This window comes from Euleptes europaea, chromosome 5 (genome assembly GCF_029931775.1).
Source record: "Euleptes europaea isolate rEulEur1 chromosome 5, rEulEur1.hap1, whole genome shotgun sequence".
Taxonomy (NCBI): domain Eukaryota; kingdom Metazoa; phylum Chordata; class Lepidosauria; order Squamata; family Sphaerodactylidae; genus Euleptes; species Euleptes europaea.
The window spans coordinates 27,566,053-27,589,737 of NC_079316.1; the positions used below are offsets into that span (position 1 = coordinate 27,566,053).

General features: G+C 45.3%; 1 protein-coding gene across 1 annotated transcript; it reads right to left on the reverse strand.

The window, feature by feature from the left end:
* Positions 1-6,528: 6,528 nt before the first annotated feature.
* LOC130478233 (zinc finger BED domain-containing protein 5-like) lies at positions 6,529-23,408 on the reverse strand. Its single transcript, XM_056850383.1, has 3 exons — positions 23,285-23,408; positions 18,734-19,861; positions 6,529-7,291 (listed from the first exon to the last, which is right to left on the reverse strand). Exons 1-3 carry the CDS (start codon positions 23,406-23,408, stop codon positions 6,738-6,740), a joined length of 1,806 nt encoding a protein of 601 aa, XP_056706361.1. The 3' UTR covers positions 6,529-6,737.
* Positions 23,409-23,685: the final 277 nt, after the last annotated feature.

Sequence of the window (23,685 nt, forward strand, 5' to 3'; positions counted from 1 at the left end):
TGCAAAGGCCACCATGTTCCCTTTCACCGGGTGATCTGGGAGTCCCTCCCTCCCTTACTTAGGACAGAAAGTAAACAGCTAGAAGCTAACAGCTGCTTTGAGCATATGACTATGGAGATCACTGGGTAAAAAACACTTTAAATACATACAGAATAAAGCTAGCTTTGGGTAGAGGTCACAGGAGTGTCATATACAGACTGAAAGCTAAAGTTTGCACACATTTAGTTACATACTCCTACCCGCTTTCCCCACCAACGGGGACCCAAAGTGGCTTACGACGTCATTCTCCCTTCCTCCATTTTATCCTCATAACCACCACCCTGTGAGGTAGATCAGGCTGAAAATGAACTGGCCCATGGTCACCCAGTGAGCATCCATGGCGGAATGGGGATACGAACCTGGGTCTCCCAGGTCCTGGTCTGGCATGCTAACCACTGCACCATGTGGGCTCTCACTGTTGAAAGAGTTGCAATGTCTAGCGTGCAAAGGAACTGCGAAGAAGACCCAGCAGGGGGCGAGCAAGGGGTCAGCTAGTTAGGGCTGTACGGTTAGAGACTTTTCCACCCTTTTTTCACACCTCTTGTCCGTCTTTAGACTGAGATTCTTAGGGGACAATTTCCTCCTTCTTCTTGGAAGTCATTCTACCCTCTCTCTCCCTCCTTAGCTGGACAGACAGCTAGAGGCTCTGTCTCTCAGCTTTCCTATCCTAAAATGTAGTCCCCTCAATAAAGGCAACTTTATCTTTAATCAGTGAGACTGACCCTTCACTGCATACTTAGCATACTCTGCCAACACTCCAGAGGCGGATCTACTGTGAAACTAATGAAGCTTAAGCTTCAGGGCCCCTAATCCTGGAGGGGCCCCCAGAAGCAACTTTTTTTAATGAGTTAATTTCACAACAAAATCAATGGGAGTTTTTTAGGGATAGAATCATAAGCCAATGGGTTGAAGTACTTAATATTGACTTTAGAATATGCTCTAATACCCATTTCATATGGCCTGAAAATGTCCCTGTAATTGGTCAAATTTCAAAATTTTCTCGGGGGTTTGCAGCGCTCGAACCTCCAGCTGTAAGGGCTCACTGAGCTCGCCAGAATCTATTCACAGCCTACATTTTGGAAGTGGGATCCTCAAATCCTTTGTCGGTGCACGGCTTAATAGTTCTGTGGTTTTATTTCATCACTGTATGGCCCATTTTCAACGACTCCACCCCACCACCCTGTTCTCCAGCATTTGGGCCTCGAGGTCCTTGCAAGGGCAGCAAGGCCCTCTGGACCTTGTTGGATGTTGCCCTATTGTTGCTGGTTGCGAAGGGGCCCCCATAACAGTTCAAGCTTCAGGCCCCCAAAAATGTAAGTCCGCCACTGCAACACTCATAACACCAGAAAGGTCAAAAGTGCTTTTAGTGACCCATGTGAAACACTCTTAAACTGCGACAATGTCACCTAGTTGAATGAGTTTTTAACCGATACAATTTTAAGCACGAGTATGCCTTTATGCAAGGTAACAGCTCTTACCGAGTAAGTGCACAGTGGCACAATAGGCTCCTTGAAGCCCAGAAATAACAGAGCAGAGCACTGAAAGCCAGGAGCCTCCAAAAACCATCCTACTTGCTTCGTTCAGCTGCAAAAACAAAAAAACAAAAAACAAAAAAACCCTTTGCAGAAGCGGTTAATCTCAAAGACTCTTCCATGACTGCTGGAAAACTAGAGTTTGAATTAAGATGGAAGAACAGAGGAGCCTGTTATCCCTCTACAACATTTGAGTGCATCTGGATGAATAAAACATTACACAAGCTGGCGCAAGATGCTCGCAAGGCAGAATGTGTGATATTTAACTTGCTTGGCCAGCCACAGAAACCATCACTATATGATCTCCTCCAAAGGGCATGTTATCCAATTAATTCCTATGTCTGGGAAACTTCAGAGTTCCTCCTTCCCATATGCTCTTTAACACCTCTATCTGAAATCCAGTTACCTGGAAGTAACTGATTAACCCAACTGATTTCAGAGCTAACCCCTTATATGCAGGTGTGCTTAGGATCCTAGCCAAAGAACACCGAGTTCTGTACCAAGGTATGCCAACAGAATATGACCAGAATAATTTATTCAGATTAAACTAGAATTGCTGAACTTGTTATATTACAAGAAGGAGGAACTGAGAGCGGCAAAGGAAGGTGTCAAACAGAAACCCATTTCACAAGTACAGAAAGCCCGGCCTAAAATTCCCTTTGTTTTCAGAACACTCCACAGGATCCCAGCCATGAAAAGCTAAAACAGGCCTGAAGGCTCTGGACTTCCTCAGAAGCTGGCCCACCATCAATCTTTCCTGAAAGGCTGGCTGTATTCTAGAAGACACAGTTCTCACAGCACAACCACACAGACCAAGATTGCCGGCACCCTGTGTGAAACTTTCTTAATATTTTTCCACTGCTTTTCTCCTTGAAGGCACCTCAAGTGTCTTACAACATTAACAAAAAATACAGCAGGGAAAAGACATACAATATGAACGACAGTGGGAGCCCTGGCATGTGTCTCAGGTTCCTCTCCGACGCACAGTGGTTCACGGGAGTGTATATGGCTTCCTGAAGAGGAAAAGTTTGAAAACCTCCAGGCTAGAATTTGGTCTTCCAAGAGCATGAGGAAGGCAAGCTGCACCCCAGATGTGCTTCAAAGATGCTTGGTCTTGTACTTTCTTCTGCACAGTGGCTGCCTGGACTACAGTACTTGGGGAGTCATGCACTCTACCATGTGTATAATCACATTTCCCCTAAAAACGGAGGGATTCTTTCAAGACTGATAAAGACAGCAGTGGCTATAGCGACAACCGAATACAAAAACACAGAAGATTCACATTAAGAGACAGGTAAAAGTGAGCTCTTTCAAATAAGAGCTCCATTTGTTCTCAGTCGTAGGTCACAACTAGAGTCACAACTAGAGTCACAACTGTGCCTTTGCCCACCCTGAACTCAGCCAAATACAAACAACTGAAGAGACAAAACAACCTAGCATGGGAAATAGCACAGGCCCCAAAATATTCTTAGTGCTTTCAGTTTTAAGAAAACCGAGGTTGGGGGGGAACTGGAAATCTCTCAGTTGAGGGAGATCAACCAGACTACCAGAAAGTAATTCGTTTTTCAAAATGTGCAGCAATTGTACAATTATATATACATATGCAAAGATAGTTTCTCCCTCCAACCCCAGCTTAGAGAAGAAATTACGTAACCTGTGTTTATTAATGGGGGGGGGGGGGGAGAAGGAAGGAGAAGGAGGAAGAAGGAAGGAGGAGAAGGAGGAAGATTTGGTTTTTATATGCCGACTTTCTCTACCACTTAAGGGAGACTCAAACCGGCTTACAATCTCCTTCCCTTTCTCTCCCCACAACAGACACCTTGTGAGGTAGGTGAGGCTGGGAGAGTTCTGAGAGAACTGTGACTTGCCCAAGGTCACCCAGCTGGCTTCATGTGTAGGAGTGGGGAAACCAACCTGGTTCACCTGTTTAGAGTCTGCTGTTCATGAGGACGAGTGGGGAATAAAAGCCGGTTCTCCAGATCAGAGTCCACCCCTACACCGTGCTGGCCTCCACTTCCTAATGTGGGGAGGAAGGGGCCCGTAGGCAAAAAATAAATAAAACACAATTCCCAGATGCTTCAATCCCCTATAACCATTCACAAGTAGAATCCAATTCAACAAGGAGGGAGGGGGAATCAAAGCAAGACACACATTTACAAAACTCCAGCTTAGACAACACTACTTAAAGTGGGAACGTAAGAAGTGATAACTCTTTTACTGCCTTTGCTCTGTATGTTTGCCAGGGTGGGACAGTGATTAGAATGATGGAACAGGAACTGGGAGAACCAGGTTCAAACTGCCTTACTATCCTGAAAGCTTGCTGCGTGATCCTGGGCCAGTCACACTCTGTCAGCCTCACCTACCTCACGAGGTTGTGGCAAACGTTAACACAGGGAAGGGAAAACCACTGACACCACCCTGAACACCTTGGGGAAAGGGTGGGATAAAAATCCATTAGATAGATGCAATTAAACGCAAAAACAGACCAAGAAGATCTGATGGTGGTGCATTTGGGTAGAAGCTTATAAACAATTCACAGCTGAAAATAACTAACTGTGAATTGCTAACTAACTGAGCTGCCCAAGTATCCCTTCCTGGCAGTGAGGTTGCAGAGGACAGTCAGGCCAGAGAAGGTTGGGTGAACTCTTCTCCCCCCCCCCTCGTTATGTGGACCCTACCCACGCAACCGATATATGACAGATTCCTTGCAAAGTGTGGGGTGACGCTAGTTTCTCCTTTTATCTTGGTCTGCTCACCTATTAAGGCATCTATTCCCTAGGACAGGAGCTCCCTGCCTGTAGACAGGGAGAGCTTGTTTCAGGCAGATTAACAAACAAAAATAGCTGTTTACTATTTTTCCATTTGTGGGCAACATTTGGATATTTTGTCACACCTAGAAATACAAGGGCCCAAGGGAAAAAAAACAGAAAACATTTTGGGGAGGAAACTGCCACACCCCATTCCACCTAGGCCTTTTTTTCAATTTTTCCAATGGAATAAATGGAAAATTTGGGTGAGCATTGAAAAGAAACTCCTATGAAAGACTCCCTTTTTTTAGAATGAGTAAAATGTTTCTTAGTGAGGGTTTCTCACGCTCAAAACATACAGCATGAAAAGGTCTGAGGACTTTCTAAGCTTTTCCAATTTTTTCCCATAATGGAAAGACTGGAAAATGTTGGAGATCACTGAAAAAGCCTCCTACGAAATATCTGCTCTTTTGGAGTGAGAAAAACCTGGTCTTAGAAAGCATTTCATTCATTCCAAATGTACAGTATAAAAACATCTGAGGACTCACTCAACTCTTCCAATGGAAAAATCAGAAAATTGGGGGGGGGGGGAATGCTGAAAAAAAATCCTATACTATAGACATATAAAATATTTTCAAAAATTGTTTCAGTTTAAATGTAAATAATTTTGGCAAGAGCAGTCCGATCCTGAAAGGGGGGGGGGCAGATACATGAATCTGCTCCTGAGACTTCCTGGATGCCACAGAGGCAAAAACAAAACAAAACAAAAAACTTAAAGAATAAAAAACAAAAAAAAGGGGGGGGAATCCTCCATTGCCTCCAGTGGGGCTGTGCCACCAAAAAAAGGTGCTGCAGCACTGCCACAGCATGAGGGGGTGTTCCCAGGGCGAAAGGGGTGAGGAAGCAGCCTAATGGCAGCTTCTCCCCCAGGAATGCCCCGTGAACCACCCCCCCCAACGCTGGCATGGGCGTTCCCTTTTGGGGAAACCCTGCTGGCGTGGCTATGCTGGTGGTGGGGGCCGGCGGCTCCTGGACGCTGGCGCGAGGTCACGCCATCTCCTAAGGAGCTCCTCCATCCCAGGAATGGGCTCTTAATATGCTATAATGTGTTTAATGATAATACATTATTAAAGAGTTCAGTGTTTTCAATGTTACGATGTTTTGCTTTAATATGCAAATGTGTTTAATATCCAAATGTGTTAGCTGTCCTAACTATTGCAACTATGACTGAATTTCTATCCAAACAATACATTTTCTTTTGTCTATTACAGTTTGTTTTGTACCTTCAACTTTTGTTTTCCTACCTCTCAGATGGCAAAAATTAAAATATACACCTGCCACGCCAGCGTAGAGTGCAGCAGTTTGCAACTGTTTCTCAAGCGCTGGGTGTACTTGCAATTTTTCTTTCAGAAAATGAAGATATTTATATTTTTAAATTGCATAAACATACCAAATAGTACAGTTTTTATACGATAAGTTATAAAAGATGTGTTTTATGTTATTAAATCAGTAAAAGAAGTTTAGGTTTGACAGGAAAGTATTGCATGTATGTCAATTTCCCAAATTTCCATTTTGTTCCCCTGAAGACAATAATCCAGGAAAAAGTAGTGCCCCCCACCGCATGGCTTCAACATTTATGGAAATTTTACATCTTTAGCCTCTCCAAAATGTCTCAGGCCACATCTGCCCTAAATGTGCACATAGCTTATGTAACATGTCCTTCATGTGGCGAGATTGCTAGTTCTGAACACTAGACAATGTCAGTCTTTGGCCTCAGGCTATAGATATTAATAGCTCTACTGCCATATGGAGTTTCTCATTATAGACTGATTTGTCTGCTAAAATGGTTGGATTCACTTGTGGCAAGCTACATTACCCAAGTGCCACACAAAACTCACACTGCTACATGTGTGAGGCAACTATGTTGAATACACATGAAGCTGCCTTGTACTGAATCAGACCCTTGGTCCATCAAAGTCAGCATTGTCTACTCTGACCGGCAGCAGCTCTCCAGGGTCTCAAGCAAGGTCTTTCACATCACCTACTTGCCAGTCCCCTTAAGTCAGTGGTTCTCAACCTTAATACAGCGACCCTTTAATACAGTTCCTCATGTTGTGGTGACCCCCAACCATAAAATTATTTTCGTTGCTACTTCATACCTGTAATTTTGCTACTGTTATGAATCATAATGTAAATATCTGATATGCAGGATGTATTTTCATTGTTACAAATTGAACATAATTAAAGCATAGTGATTAATCACAAAACAATATGTAATTATATATTGTGAAATATTTATTTCTAATTACAAATAAATGAAATTTTGTCTTGAAGCATGGTGTAGCATGGGTAACAGTCTTAATATAACAACAGTAAACTACATTGCTACATTTTGCGACAGTATGCGTAAAAGCTAACGTCAGTGCGAAGGTTGAGATTGCTTCTTTCTCACCAGATCAGAAATTCTCGGGGCAGTCTTCGCAAGAGCACAACGAAGATCATCTTCCACAAGTCTACTTCTGTATTTAGACTTGATAACCAACAAGCTGGAAAACCCTGTTTCACAAAGATATGTTGTTGGAAATGGAAGAAGGAGGCGCAACACAGTCTCAGACAGAACAGGATATGACTGCAAACACTTGATCCAGAATTTTGTAACTGGCATTGTAGAGAAATCAGTTTTCGCTGCATCGCTGTTAATAAGTTCAATGAACTCCTCTTGTGCTGTCTCAGGAACATCTTCAACTTTGACTGTGAATGGGCTTCTGGCAAGTGCAAATGGGATGTCAGGTAGATTTGGAAAGTACGATGAAATTTCGTCTGCAAGCATGTGCAAGTGTTCTTTCACAGAAATTATCATCGTAATCCTTTTGTCTGGTTCAATGTCATGTTCCTCAAAGAAAGCAGATAAGGTAGGCAACATGTAAATTTTCTTTTCATCCAATTTTTTTTGCCAATTGATAGCATACGGGCCTGCCTAAATCTCCAGGACTGGACCTGGCAACCCGGTATGCAAGCGCACAGACTGCTTTCTAGCCGCACGCCTGCCTCAAACGCTACTGGGCAGTCGCGGCGCGACTCATTTGAAACTGACACAGCTGCTCTTGCCAGCCCGGGCAACCAGCTACTAGGAACCAGATGCAAAGGGCTGTCTCTTGTGAACCTGAGAGGAGCCATGTTCCTGTACATCCCTGTTTTAGAAGCAGCCATTTCGCAGAGAGCTGACAGCCACGTACCCAATGCGAGCTGCTCCCCCCCTCCCAACTTCCTCCGTTGCTCAATGAGTCGTTAGCAGTAATCCTGATATCCAGATGAGTCATCCCTCCTGTCCAGCTGCAGAGACCCCAGGACATTTGCACAGATCGCACCTATTGTTCCGGAATGTAAATCCCATCAACAGAAAGATTCTTGACCATCTCGGGTTGTGAAAGCCATTGGAATTATAATAGATTTCCAAATTCTCACTATCATGCCCCGGTAGACACAGCTTAATCCTTTTGTCCACCTTTTTGCCACCTGGGAACCTGGGAGGGGTCAAACCCCCTCTTCCCGCCCCCAGAAAACAGTATAATTAGGATACCCCTGGCCCATTCATAGCACCTTAGGTCTTTCCTGGCACCTTTGCCGTTACTCTGTTGGTTTGGTTTCGCGAGCCTTACCACGCTCCCTCCCGCCTTGCTGGTCAAGCCCACGGGAACCCCTACCCCCATCTCGGTCTTCCTTTTCAATCTGTTTATAGTCTGCGTGAGTTGGACAACACCTCATCTAGATAAGGTAAATATATTGGGTCTACGATATCCTGCCAAATTGGCAAATTTCTCTGTACTACTGCCTTTATTTACTAGCTTCTTGTATGCTTGTAATGCACCATTTGAATGCGTGAATACATAAACACTGTTTAATTTGGAACTCCTAGTCTCTATCTTTATTCAAACGTCTCATTAAACGGATTCTGGTATAGTTGAGTGCGAGATCGCTATAAAAATACATAGTTACCGATTGCTCAGCTAATTTCCCCATATAAAGGAGCAATTCGGCTAACAGATTACTGGTGGAGGAATGCGGGCACTCCTGCACGTCTGAATACATGCGAGTCGGCACGTGTGTATTTAGCGTGTTGACGTAGGAAAAAGTTTTTGAGACGCTTTGAATTTTGACCAGTTTTTCACAAAAAAATCAATTGTCACGTAAAACGACAGTGTGTGTGTGCCTGAGTGTGTGGCTCTAGTGAGCGCTATCTTGTGGGTTGGCTTCTCCCCCCTTCATTCTTTCAGCCCTAAGTCTAGCCGCCAGCTGAGCTATCTTCTCAGCAAAGCAAGGAGACTGAAAGGCTTTGCCCTGGGAACCACCTCTCTTCGGAGACTCCCCATTTGAACGGCTGTCTGGGTTGGGTGTTGCAGAGTAGGGTTGCACGTAGACATCTGCACCTACACGTAGGCCAATATAATATTTCCCCCCCCTCCTGGAGAAATCCCCCGAGAGGAAACGATCTCTCCTCTCCCCTCTCAAGTCACCCTTACCAGGCGTTGCCTGCTGAATATTATTTCACTCACCCCGGACGCGGAGTGAGGTTATTGGGCGAGTAGAAGCGCCCCAGCATAGGGTTGAAATCACCCAGAAAGACCTAGGACGGAGGAGTGGCCACTCCCGCTAGGCTGGGATATGCAGTTTTCCCTTAGGAGTTCTGCCAGGAGTATCCCCAAGTGGAACGCGCACCAGTCCCTTAGGAGCGTGCCAGGAGCGTTGCCACTAATACAGGGTCCCCAAGTGGAACGTGCACCCGTCCTTTAGGAGTGTGCCAAGAGCGTTCCCACGACAGAAGGGTTCCCGAGTGGAGCGTGCACTCGTCCCTTAGGAGAGTGCCAGGAGCGCTGCCGCGACTGAAGGACATTCCTCTGATAAAGGTTGTCCCCATGTGCTGAGACGAGCCCGTTTCCCTTAGGAGAGAGCCTGAACCGTCTCCCGCAAGCACCAATCAAATGTGCTGAGAGGAGCCCGTTTCCCTTGGGAAGCGAGCCGGAACCTTCTCCCGTAAGCACAGAAACGCGCTCTCCTTCCTTAGAGGGACAGCCAGGAGCGTTTCCCAGTTTTGAAACCAGCAGTTTCCCTTAGGATATCTGCCAGAAAGTTAGTGCAAGGTCTACCATGACCACATTGGAAAAAGGAAAAAAGCAAGTTCTCCTTAGAGGATCTGCAAGGTAACATCTCCCCTATTAAGGCAGGCTCACCCTCCTTAAAAGGGAATATTAGAGCCAAGTCCCAGCAAAATCACCCCCAGCGTAAGGAGAAAAGGCGGTGGCAGCGCCTGCTCTCTCTCTAAGTTAAAGTGTAGCTCAGTTTGAATCCTTGAACCCTCCTTCCGTGCTGAGCTGCTAACCCACAGCCAGCGATTTAGAAAATCCAAGGAGCCCTGATTGACTCAAACCCACTTCCTTTGCGGTGAAAATAAAAAGGGCAACTTGTTGCCAAATCCCCCGCCATCCTGCAAAACCCACAGGGGGCATTTTAATCCAAAGAGATCAATTCAGGCTCAACCCCCCCCTCCTTTTCTCCACTGAGAAGCATTGTTTTTTGCCTTACACGGATCAGCCAGAGTGATCCTGCCCTTCCCTGAGCTATAGTTTACCATGGCAGAGAAATTGAACAGTGACCCCAGCCACAACAAATTAAAGAAATGGCTGCCAAAATTGGGTGGGTCCCGTGGTGGTCTTTTGGGGTGCAGTATCGGCAACAGCAACCCAGTTAGATCCCGGGAAACTGGTGCTTTTAGTAAGCGCTGTGAAACCTCTCAACCTAAGTACCAGGAAATGTGTGAGAAATCAGGAACCAGCACACAAGAAAATGAAAAACTAAAATCAGTAGAAAATGAACTAGAAAAAGAGAGGAATGAGTTATCTCATGCTCTCCTCGAAACACAAAAAGAATTAAATCAGGTAAAAGGAGTGCTGATTGCTGCTCTAAGCAGGATCACCTCCCTGCAACAGGAACTAGACCATTCAGGAGCCAAAATTCAGTCTCTCCAGCAGAAGCTTCTGACCCGACAAAATTATTAAAACCTTACTGAAGACAAAATTATTAAAACCTTACTGTCTGCCCCCCCAAAAAAATGACCAGACAGCAGAGGATCACCATTCCCTCAATTGACAAAGGGAACCAGCAGCCTCTTCCCCAACTGAGAAGAGCTCGCTGCAAAGTTACTAACTGACCTACAGCCCCAGGAACACCAGAATGCAAGGCTGAGCTCAAGTAGCTTTGAAAGTACGATCAGACACCATTGAATTTCATGCTAAAGGAAAATGCTGTTCCAAGCAGCCGCTGGAACTAACTTGGGATATTCCAAGCTTCTTGAGTATCCCTCCTTTTCTCCCCCTTGTGTGAGTGAATGCATGTGTGAATGTTTCCCCCCCTATATTTTGAGTAAGAATTAAGAAGTCCAGACCATGTTCAAAGAAAATGCTGCCTCCCCATCCTAAGGGAATGGTAAAGTAAATCATTTTTGCTCCCTCTGTAGGGAATAGAAGGGCACCAGCACCAGCCCAAGTTTAACCCTTTCTCCGCAGGTTAATAAAGGAAAGCAAGCCTCCTCAGGGAGAACTCTTTATCTCCTGGTCTTTCTAATGTAATGCTGAATATGTGTAAAAAGTAGCCATGATGTGCAGTTGTAATAAAGCCTCCCTGGGTCAGAGAAGTCTATCTGGCACAGGAAAAGGATAATGATATAACATGTTTTTCTCCTACAGGAAATAGAGTTGTGTGTGTGATAAATATGATAAATCGATATTCAGGGTACATGCTTTTGTGAAGATCCGGCCAATCTCACAGAAACATCTGCCTAGGTTCCCCAAAAGTACAATGCGGTTTGCGCAAAATTGGCATGGGGCACCAAATGGAAATATGCAAGGGAGTGCGCTCCCCCAAGTGCCTGTATGTTTGCAAGTGAAACTAGCATGTGTGTCTGTATGAATGCTTTCCCAAGGTACCTGGGAAAGTAAGAGGAAATTATCTCCATGTGCTCGTAGAATAAATATAAAGTTAATTTTACTGCGCAGTAAAAGTCTTACATAATAGTATATTTGTCAACCTCGATGCTGTCTGTGTAAATATGTGAAAAGTGAATAATGAAGGGGAGAGCCCCGTGTGCTCTGCCCCTCCCCCCCCCACAACCTCCCCCCACAGCTCCCAGCCCCTCTTCATTCGGTTTTATAGCTATTATTACTGTGTTGGAGAAACATGAAGGTGAAAGTATGTTGACATGGTGTGAGGAAAGAAGGTGTTTAGAATATAAAAGATAAAAGAATGGTATGGCTAATGCTTTGGGACTGCAGCCCATAAGCAGCGGCCAAAAAGGATTGTATTGTTATAAGAAGGTCAGTGAAGAGTTTTGAAGTGTACATGAATAAGATGGTCTCGAGAGTGGTAACTAAAAATAAGGTGGGGCTGCAATCCTAAATGATGCAGCAGCTGAATGAGTTCATCCAACATGGTAATAATCTGTAATCCAAGCAATAGGATTCCCCCCCCCCATTTTTATCTTTTTGTTCCTCCAAAATGTTAGGGTTGTTTCAGGAAAACAGCAACCTGGGCTCTCTAGCCCCCTGAAGCAACCCCCAAGCTCTCATTCTAGTTGCACATTTTGGTTCTTGCCTGTCATGGCAGATCCCATTAATGCAGCTCAATGTACATCGTGCACTCTGCACGTGCACAGAGATACAGTCCCTTTTGGTAACCTTTAGTTCTCACCCTTGATCCTTCCTCAGGAGGAAGCTCTCATGCTTGCTTGCAACTTAAGCTCTGTAAGAACCTTGTGATTTGCTCAGTTTTAGCAAACTCACACCAGGACCTCACTAAACGTAAAACCCAGGTGCTCTATTTTTAAAAGATGGATTTTTGCTTTAATTTGGTAAACAGTTTGGAATTTGATTTTTGTGTGGATAACCCCGGAGTATCAAGACTCACCAAAATCTCATTAGGAACAGGGAAAGCCCCATTGCTCTCCCTCCCCTCGCTCTTTAGACAAACTGGAACCCACCCCGGCTTCCAAAGTGCACTCTGCATATGCCCAGTGGTGCCACACAGCCTTCTGGCATGGGGTGCACCGCATGGAAACAATCCTTTCCTCCTCATGTATTCAGAGGAAAGGAGGGGGGGAGAAGATATCCAATCTACTTTTATCTTTGAACCACTGCTATTTTTGAATTTGGAACTCTTTAAAGGAAAGAAATATAATCAATTTTTTTTAATGTTGAAGTCGAGTTGAAGTTTTTACTCGATTTGAAGTTGATTTGAAGTTTTGAATTTGGACCTTTTTTTTGAAGAGAGAAATATCAGATTTTGAGCTGGGTTCATTTTCTTTTCAATTTATTTTTGAAAATCTTGAAAAAGTCCTGATTTTTGTTTGTTTCAACCTAGCTTCTTCATTCCCTGGCATGCTAACAAGGCTATCAGGGATATGAAGGGGGGGGGTGGAGAAGCAAACCGCCACTGGAAGGGTCTCTTCCTTCCCCTCTTGTGATCTTGTAATACAATTACCTGGCATTCATTAACAGTCTTGTTTCCTGATCCATGCCAACCAACCAGGAGAACCGGGAAGAAGAGTAACCCCCCACCAATTCTGTTCTGTTTACAGTGTTCAACTTTCTCTCCTTTAAGAAACTTCAATGCTTTATGCATATTACAATGTGTACTGTCTTTGATTATTAATGGCAGCCTGCATAAGGCTGCTCCCTGATCTAACTTGCTCAAACGCCACTTGTCTCTATCATATGAATACCTGCCTGCTTTGTAAGAACTTAATAAACAACCAGGTACTTCCTCCCCTTGGGAAACAAGAGGAAGAGGAACAAAAAGTCTTAATGCTCTATTTTAGCCTTGCAACTCTGCTCTCAGCAACCAATGCTAGTTATATACATGCCTGCTAGCCTTTTTTTTTGCTAGATTTCTCCCTGCAAGGACCCTTCTACCAGAAGAGCTGACTGCATTCAGCTCTCTCCGCCTCAGTGTTTTTGTTTGATTGTTTGCCTTGCCTTAAGGTGCAATGCAAATGCAAAGCACCCCCCCAAGCCATCAATGTGTCTAAGTAATATTGTTAAGTATGCAAGCCTCTACTCCCGGGCACCCGCAACTACTGCTGGAACTCCCTGCTGTATGCTCCTTTGTTCCTCTATGCCACCTCCAGGCAGGAGACTCCTGGTCAGCAACAATCCTGCTGCAAGCCAGCCTGCTGGCAAGGTGCCCCAAAGGTCGCCAAAGGAGGGAGGGTAGTCAACAATGGGCTTGCGAGAATGCACAGGGAAGGGAACAACTAAGAAATCTTTCCTTGCTGACAGGGCATAATTAGAAACTGGATTTCTGCTTTAAAAATAAGTGCATCACCCTCCAGTATAGCCAGGGTTGCATTCAAGTCTGTACAACCCTAGTATCTATGCACTAAGGTAACTGGTTCAAGTGGGACCCCGCACTGATATTTATATCCAGGGCTCCCCTTTTGCCAACCTCCTGGTCAGACCCGAACATCCCCAAAGAAGATATCTGACAACTGATCCAGCCGCTGCTGCTTCAGGGGCTCTCGCCAAAGAGGGAGAGGGGTGATTTTCATATGTGTATTCTTCAATATGTACAATACAGGTTGCAAGGGCCAGCCCCTTGGAGCCATGATGTCCTGTATGTTTAAGTCTATGAACTCCCCCATATGTTTTATACTATTGTGATCTAACCATCAGAACAAAGTAGTTCCTCCAGCCTAAACCACTGAAAGGTGCAGCCAATTAAGCATCAGATCCTGGTAACACAAGCCTGCTTAACTGTGCTGATTCTTTTTCTTGGGTGCTGGGTGAAACGGCAGCTCAGCAAGCTGGAGATTGTCAATCGCACCACCCAACTAGCATATAAGCCGCTGTAAAAGAAAGGGAGGAGGGGAGGAGATGGAACCCTCCATTTCTCCACTCCCCCCCCCCTCTCTCTCTCTCTCTCTCTCTCTGGCTCGTCTAGCAATTTTATTATTATTATTGTGGCAAGTAAAAGTGTGTGACACAGATATGCCACTCAAATGGAAAAGGTGATGAATTAAGTTTTAAAGGTTTTAATTTTGCAAAGGTGTAAATATGAATGATTGTAATGCCTAGTGCTAAGTGCAGAGGCCTCCCCACCTCCGGAGGTCTGCCAAGATCAAAGCATGCTGTGCGCGCACACCTAGATGAATGTCATATTGTTGTTTGCATCATGTGAATGTTATGAAGTTTAGTCCTCACCAGGGAAGGTGAGACAGCCCCCCCCCAAAGAAAGAACCCCCAGCATCACAAAGCACCCATAAGTGAAAAGGACGGAACACTCCCCCTTCCATCAATGCAAGATCTATTCTTTAACATTTAGAGTGGGGTTGTTATTGGCCAAACCCCGGGCACAAAAATTGAAAAGGTTTTTCTCTAAAGTTGGCTCCGCTAGTGGCGTGTCATCACACCCACCGTAAAGGCGGGAACCTCCGTGCAACTACCGATTTCAGGCTGTTGAAGGAGAGACACACCAATTGCTGGAGCAGAAGAAAAACCCTGGGGAAAACCAATAGAACCTTACAACGGTGGGGTGTGCAAACACTCGGGCCATCCTGGTTTTGGACGGCCCACCCACCAATGCAGGAAGGCCTCCACTGCCACCGCATGGTCTCCTAAAGACACCCGCCTTAAAATCACAGGGGCCCCCTCCCACCGAAAAACAAACATTCCCCTGGAAAGCCAGCACCCTTCTCTGTGTCAAAAACCTGCTGCTGTCTCTTTGACGGACAGCACCTAGGCTGAATACCTGTCTGAACACCAGGAGCAGTCAGTTACCCATCAAGCCCCTGGACTCAAAAATTTGCATAAGCCGGACCCTTTGGTGCAGACCGAGTCTGCGCAGTTTTAGCATGAAGTCCCCTCGCCCCCTCCCCTTGGAGCATACCAAGTCAAGTATGGAAATGTTGTTGTATATGCTGCTTTGTTTAGTTAGAATTCTATCTTTTACCAGTATGGGAGAGGTCTCCCCCCGAGAAGGCGACTCCGGCTCCTGTAGAGTCGCCCTGTTAGGAAGAGACCTCAAGGTCCTGGTTACATAGTTAGCCCGCTCAGTGGGCTGACTATCCAAAACCAGAATGATCCGCGTGCAATCCAGAAGGCCCACCTGGGCCTAGTGGTAAAGGACCGCATTTACTGGTGGGTGTGGGGACATGCCACCAGGGAAAATTAGCTTAGAGCTAATGGATTGCGCCTCGGTCTAACTTGGTCCCCTAGCCCCGGTTACCTTCTGCAAACTGTGTCCAGCTAAACCTCTCATCTAGTATTTTTCTCATATGTATGAGAATAGGAAACCAGGAAAGGCCTTACAGACACCTGGATATAGAAATGTTATTGCAAAGGTTTTATTAGGAAATGTGTAAATGTATTGTGTACCATAATACCCTGCGCTTTATGCAAAATGCCTCTCCTCCCCCAAAATCGCCTCCAACGTGATATCAGTAAAGCGAAGGTCCGCAGCTCGAAAGGCCGCGAGACTAGGAATGATTGACACCTTTCCCTTACGGAGAAATCCGAGAAAGGCCGGCCTTTGCCGATAGGACCGCATCCGGGCTCTTTCCCCCATCTGTTAAGTCTGTTCTTTGACCATAGGCGGGGCTACCCCTTTTCGGCTTGCCCCTTTGGAAAAATTGGCTGGGAACAGTCAGGAATTTGATGGCAGTTTCACTATGGTACTCGCGGGAATGGAACTGTCTGATCTGGCCTATGCCTTGGAAGCCAATGCCAGTTATTGTCGGGCCGGTTTTGGACCACCAGCCCACGGCCAGCACTAGCCCGGCTCGGTAAAGAGTAGAGGCTAGAAAGTCCTCCGGGTCCACGACAGCTGTAGACGCACATAGCATGGCGACCGACTCAAAATTGCAAAAAGCCCATACTAGGAAGGTCAAAGACAGACCTAATCCCCCGCACATGCCCCTACAGGTCTCCAAACGGAGCACCCGGTGTGTAGCCGCACTAGGGGCCCCCACAGGTGCCCCTACCCAACATGCCAGTATGCCTGCCATTTGCATACGACCGCCCCTCCAACCCTAAGGCTCTAGTTATGCATATATGTTTTAATGCGTGTGTTGTGTGTATATTTTGTCTGATCTGTCTTTTACCAAGAGTATTGAGGCCCTTCCCGAGGAAGCGATTCCAGCCTGACCAAATGGAATCGCTTCGTTAGTCAGAGCCTCGACGGTTCGCCCGGATTAACCCGCACGGCGGGATCATCCGGTCCGAAACCAGAATGGCGCGAGTGTAAGCCAACGAGGTCACCTTTGGTGACCCGCTAGATAGGCGCCACCCCCGAGAGGTACCATAGTGAAGACCGCGCAAGCGCGAGTCTTCATGATTGATGGATGGCTATGGAAGGCGAGGGCATCCACTACAATAGATCAACCCTAAAAGGATATAGTGGGCACAAAACCAGTGCGCAGGAAGGGTCCCAGACCACTTGACCCCTTGATGACAGGCAGAGGTGCCAGAGTAAAATGGTATAGTAATCTTATTGTGCCCCTAGCATGGCCCTAGATCTGACCAGAATGCCTTGCAAGGCTGTATGTAAATCACCCCACGCCCCCTTAGTCAGGCCATCCCATACCAACCCCGAGACAGGCGAGGCCCCGAAGAATGCTACCGAAGCAGCACGAAGATAGCCGAGCCCAGCCGATTGCCAACGGAAGAGGCAAAGAAGATCTTTTTTTTTCTTAATTAGCTCCCCCCCCCTCTCTTTACCATGGGGAGGAGCGAACTGGAAACCATTGTGTTTATGTGTACCTTCACCCTTCTACTAGGAGGGGAACGAGATTTTCCAGATCCTAAAACGAATGCTTGTAAACCAGCGGTATGTCTTTCTATCTTTGTCTATCTGTAACTTTAAAAAGGGTACAAAGTTTTTCCTTTTTACATCCGGCAGTTTTGCCTAAGGTTTTTTCTTTGTATCCTATGTATACTGTTATGACTCAATGTATATGTTTTCAGTTTGTTAGTTTAGCAATGTAAGCTTGAGTTTAGAAAACAATGTTTTATTTTGTACTGTAAGATGAACCGGATGCTTTGATACATGCAATGCATCCGCCCTGAAATATGCTTGCAAATTTAACAATGCACCCTTCTTGAGAGGTTGTCCAACTTCACTAGGCGGCCCCGTTTTTAATCTAAGGTTTTAGTATAGGACAAATGGTTCCCAAAACTCCATTGGCCAATGCAACCCGACCCCGGTGTCTCCAATCAAGACTTCAATCAACACGTGTTAGGTGTGCCGCCATTTCAGACGTTGTCTTCAGGCGGCAAGGAGGGGAATTGATAGCATACGGGCCTGCCTAAATCTCCAGGACTGGACCTGGCAACCCGGTATGCAAGCGCACAGACTGCTTTCTAGCCGCACGCCTGCCTCAAACGCTACTGGGCAGTCGCGGCGCGACTCATTTGAAACTGACACAGCTGCTCTTGCCAGCCCGGGCAACCAGCTACTAGGAACCAGATGCAAAGGGCTGTCTCTTGTGAACCTGAGAGGAGCCATGTTCCTGTACATCCCTGTTTTAGAAGCAGCCATTTCGCAGAGAGCTGACAGCCACGTACCCAATGCGAGCTGCTCCCCCCCTCCCAACTTCCTCCGTTGCTCAATGAGTCGTTAGCAGTAATCCTGATATCCAGATGAGTCATCCCTCCTGTCCAGCTGCAGAGACCCCAGGACATTTGCACAGATCGCACCTATTGTTCCGGAATGTAAATCCCATCAACAGAAAGATTCTTGACCATCTCGGGTTGTGAAAGCCATTGGAATTATAATAGATTTCCAAATTCTCACTATCATGCCCCGGTAGACACAGCTTAATCCTTTTGTCCACCTTTTTGCCACCTGGGAACCTGGGAGGGGTCAAACCCCCTCTTCCCGCCCCCAGAAAACAGTATAATTAGGATACCCCTGGCCCATTCATAGCACCTTAGGTCTTTCCTGGCACCTTTGCCGTTACTCTGTTGGTTTGGTTTCGCGAGCCTTACCACGCTCCCTCCCGCCTTGCTGGTCAAGCCCACGGGAACCCCTACCCCCATCTCGGTCTTCCTTTTCAATCTGTTTATAGTCTGCGTGAGTTGGACAACACCTCATCTAGATAAGGTAAATATATTGGGTCTACGATATCCTGCCAAATTGGCAAATTTCTCTGTACTACTGCCTTTATTTACTAGCTTCTTGTATGCTTGTAATGCACCATTTGAATGCGTGAATACATAAACACTGTTTAATTTGGAACTCCTAGTCTCTGTCTTTATTCAAACGTCTCATTAAACGGATTCTGGTATAGTTGAGTGCGAGATCGCTATAAAAATACATAGTTACCGATTGCTCAGCTAATTTCCCCATATAAAGGAGCAATTCGGCTAACACAAAGCTGAAGTTTCATTTGGAATGATCGGATGTTTTCAGACAAATCGAGGCATGTTGCATTTGGTCCTTGCAGTGATAAATTTAACTCATTCAAGATGGCAAAGATGTCAAACAAGTAAGCTATTTTCTGCAGTTCACTTTTATCGCTGAAAAGTACTTCGAACTGTGGTCTTGCTTTCTGATTAAAAAATGTTTTGAGTTCATCACGAAGCTCAAAAACACGTTTTAAAACTTTTCCTCTCGACAACCATCTCACTTCAGTGTGAAATAGCAGAGCATTGTTCGGCGCATCCAACTCGTTGCACAGTTGCAAAAACAGTCGACTGTTTAAAGTGCTCGCCTTTACAAAATTGACAGAACTTATGACGCTTTTCATTACTTCTTGTAACTCTTGTGGCAGAGTCTTCATTGCTAATATTTGCCGATGAATCATACAGTGAATTCCGATGACTTTTGGTGACTCCTTCAGTACCAAACGTTGAAATCCAGATCGACATCCTAGCATAACTGGAGCACCATCTGTGCAAACACCACAAACCTTTTCCCAAGAGATCTTATGCTCTTTCAGAAATGAACCAACTGTGTCAAATACATCACGTGCAGTAGTTGTCGTTTCAAGAGGTTTGCAAAAAAGAAACTCATCTTTAAAGTCGCCATCATTAATATACCTCACGTAAACCAGTAACTGTGCACAGTTTGCAACGTCTGTAGATTCATCAAGCTGGATACTAAATATTGGAAGTGGAGCAGATTTAATTTCCTGGATTACCTGATCAAGAATATCAGCAGACATGTCATCTATTCTTCTGCGGACAGTGTCATTAGGTAAGGAAATTGCACTCAATTTCTTAACAAATTCGTCTCCAATCATAACTCTAACAATGTCTTTGGCCGCTGGCAACAGTAAATCCTCAGCAATAGTGTGAGGTTTCATAGCTCTGGCGATTCTGAGTGCTGCCAAATATGAAGCTTCAACGGCTGCTACGTTTTGTTTGTGGTACTTGCCACCAGTGTCAAGTCTGGCTTTCTTGAGTCCATCAGCTTTGCTTCTAAAATAGTTGGTATCCTCACTATATTTTCTTTTCTTAACGTTCTTCTCTACACGATCCATTGTCATGGGATGGTTTGCTAATGAAAATTATATATAACAATAGCTTTAATAATACAAAAGATGATACATGGCATAGTTCAGTCAATACAGTTCATTAAGGTTTCCTATGATTTACCATTCTCTGAGTTGTTGTTTTTACATACCTGTTACTATCACATGGGGGCAGTATTCACATCAACTTTATCTCTCATTTCCTTCAATACCCCCAAACAGGCACCTGTGAGGAATTGAATAATACTATTTGTTTGTTTGCTAGTTTCTTTCCAACACAGCAGCAGTTTGAGGCAGTTTTGATAATGAAGGCAACTTAAAAATCATGAAAGGCAGAAAACCAGAGCTAATTGCTACACAGAGAAAACATAGCCTGACCACCCAATCTACCTGGTGTCAACCCAAAGTTTTATTTTTTTTAACTGGTGTCAAAATATTGCCCGTGCCAAATAAAACAGGGGGGAGCTCCAATACATGGGTACCATCACAGAGTAGGCTCATTTGCTGAGATCACCTTGTATATAGAGAAAGGCACTAGCAAAAGACCTTCATGTGTGGACAAGATCCGAAGTGAGTGCTTCAAATACTTTGTTCCCTGAGCTGCTGAGAGCTTTAACGTTTAACACCAGCTCTTTAAATTGTGCAAGGAAACAGATCGGTAGCCAATGCACAACTGTAAAGTACTGGTAAAATATTATTAACACACTAGTATGCAAACTGATTTTGCAGGTTGGGGGCTTATTATATACATTGTCTTGAGTAATTTAAGGGGAGAGGAAATGTATAAGTAAAAAATACAGACATATTTATTCAAGTAAATTGTTTGGGTAAAAGCTATCTGAATACATCAATCAGCTTAATCAACTAAACTTGTTTTGAATTAGGGAATGTTTTTCAAAACTGAGAATTATCACCCCTCACTTCGGAGAGGTTGTGCATTGGGATTGCGCGGCCATGCACTCTTCCGTGGCTGGAAGCCCCTGCCTCTGGCAAGATCTTGGGCTGAAAGCACCACCGTCTCCCTGTTAATCTCAGCTCTTGTGGCTCATGCCCCTTCGCTAAAGGAAGGGCAATTTCTCTCAAACATGCCACCAAGTGCATTGTGCTACCATGTCTTACTCAAAAGCACAGGTGCCCAAAGGAAAACAAGTGGTTTTGAAGAAACGTAAAGGCTGCAATCCTAAAACCAGCTTCCTGGGAGAAACACTGACGAGACTAGGACTTACTTCTAAGTAGACCGCTTTAGGATTGCTCGCATAACGACTCTCCTGTACCTCTGCAAAAGCTCAGGCCAGTCGCCTGCCCCCCTGCCCTCCCGAAGCTGTTACTGCCCACCGAGCTTCGCAGGCAACTTTTCCTTCTCGCGGCACAAATCTAAGGCGGCGCACAGCGGTGCCTCCCGCCCCAAACACCGCCCCGGAACCAGCGCCGGGAGCTCGTCTCCGAGTCACGGCGCTTTGTGCGGAGGGGCTCCCGAAGCTCATATGTGGCCGTATCTGCATGTGGGCGGACCCGCCTGGAGACGGATAGAGGAGCGGTGTCTTGGTTCCTAAGACCATCGGAAATATGTGAAAGGGTCGTTCGACCCCCAGGTTGAGAACTGCTGCTTTAAGTGGAGATGCTGGGGATTGAACCTGAGACCTTCTGCATGCCAAGCAGATGCTCTACCACTGAGCCACAGCCTCTCCCAATGGGGAGTTACAGGGACTTGCCATGCAACAAGAATTAGCTTATTAACTGAGTGCTGACAAACTTTCATGGGGTTCGAAGCCGCCTGTAGTATTTACAGGGTGAGAAAGAACCCCATTTGGCTATGTACTGATGGTAACCACTACATGTAACTGAACTAAGACAGCAGAGTCTAGGTCATCCTTCAGAAGAATGTTAGACTGCTTCTGGAGAACTCTCTGGTAAAGCAAGTTCATCGTGACTCATTTTCCCACAGTTAAAACGCGCTCCTCTCAGTACAAAACAAATGCCTTAGGACAGTGACACCAGATCTAGCAAGAACCACCCACTGGAAAGAAGAAAAACAAATCTCTTGCTGATTATGAAGGCACATTTGTTGTTCTTTCTACAGGCTGGAATTATGGAGGAATTCCAGCACCAGTTATAATTCATGGCTGACCACAAGGTAGCCCATACAGCTGTTTCTTCTATGGCTTATAAGCCCTCTTTCATACAGAGCACATCATGCTACCCACACCTTGGGTCTGAGAACACAATTAAAGTCATAACGTATACCTCTGGATGAAGTTTGAGCCCCTCCAATACTAGGAAGATTCCTAGTATTGCACATACCCATCACATCAGCTATAAAATAATCAAATATCTAGTAATAAACTAAAATATTACCAGATATCAAATGCCAATGTATAATGACATGTATCCTATGACTCCTCGGAGCAACATTCCTCCAACTGAAGTGGTTCCTTCACCAACAGACAACTCACTTAGGCTGGAAGAGGATCCTCCAACATAAGGTAAGATTACATGCCAATATTTGGCAAACATTTGAGAAGTAGCTAAAGATCCAGAAAACATTTAGTATAACTTCAACAACATTCTGAGACGAATTCTGATGAGGGAGGGGATTTATTTCAGCTTCACAAAACGTATACATATTTGCTAGTTTTAAGAATCAGAACAGGCAAAGGTGGCTGGAATTTCTTAAAGATAAATATTCATATTCTCCCTGAGAGTTTAGTATAAGAGCAATTATATAGCACCACCCAATGGACAATGTTTGTTTTTGTATTTAAAAAGCTTGAATGGTCTCTCACAAACATAGAGGACAGGTCCATCAATGGCTACTAGCCATAGTGACTAAAGGGAAACTCCACAATCAGAAGCATCACCTCTGAATGCCAGTGCAGGGGGAAACATCAGGGGAAAGCCTTGGACTGTTTGTTGGCCCTACCGAGCAACCAGGTGGCCACTGTGTGAGACCGGATGGACCGCTGTTCTGATCCAGGAGGCTCTTGTGACATAACATGAGCATATTGTGAGCTGCCTTGCATCCTCACAGAAAACCTGGATATACACGCTTTACTAAAATAAAACATACCTGGCATGTACGGGTCTGAGAATTAGCACCTAACCCTGGCATAGCTCAATCTCACACTAATCATCTATGGCAAAACACAGTGGGGGAAATCACAAAGCAGCATTGGTCTCAGTCCACACTGGGGTCAGTAAACAGAATTGTGCCCTTCTGAATCTTCTGACTTCAGTGGGTTAAGAAGGGTATATACCTCTGATTAGCATTGTGCTGTGAATCCCTCAAAACATGATACCTCTAAAATACCAAAGAATTCTTAGTCTTCTTCCTTTCCCAGATGCTCATTCTCACATGGCAAGTAAAAACAAAAATAACTGCACAATCCTGAAGGGGGGGGGGCAGAGACACTTAGGAGCTAGCATGACACCAGTGCTGGTGTCCGTGTTACTTGTGCCGTCCAAAGTGGCATGGATGACGGTGCAGGGCAAATTATGCTGGCTCTGGCGCAAACCTCCTGTGCTGGCACTGCGTCCCTGGCAGCATTTTTCCAGCGGAAGCGCTTGCATTGGCATCTTGAAGGAGCATTCCCAGAGGCTGAGCTGCCTTTAGGCAGCCTCCAAAGCTCTTTAGCCCCTGGGAATGTGCCATTTTGCAGATGTCAAGTTACACCTGCAAAATAGCTGGTGTAGCCTTATGAATTCAATAGGGGAGTACCATGGGGTTTTAAAAGAAATGCATTTTAAACTTTTTTTTCTGGCTAGGAAGCATCTCAAGAGGTGAAGCAGCTGCACGGTCCCCGGCCTTCATCTATCTACCCCGCCTTCAGGAATGGGCTGCCCATCTTATGGC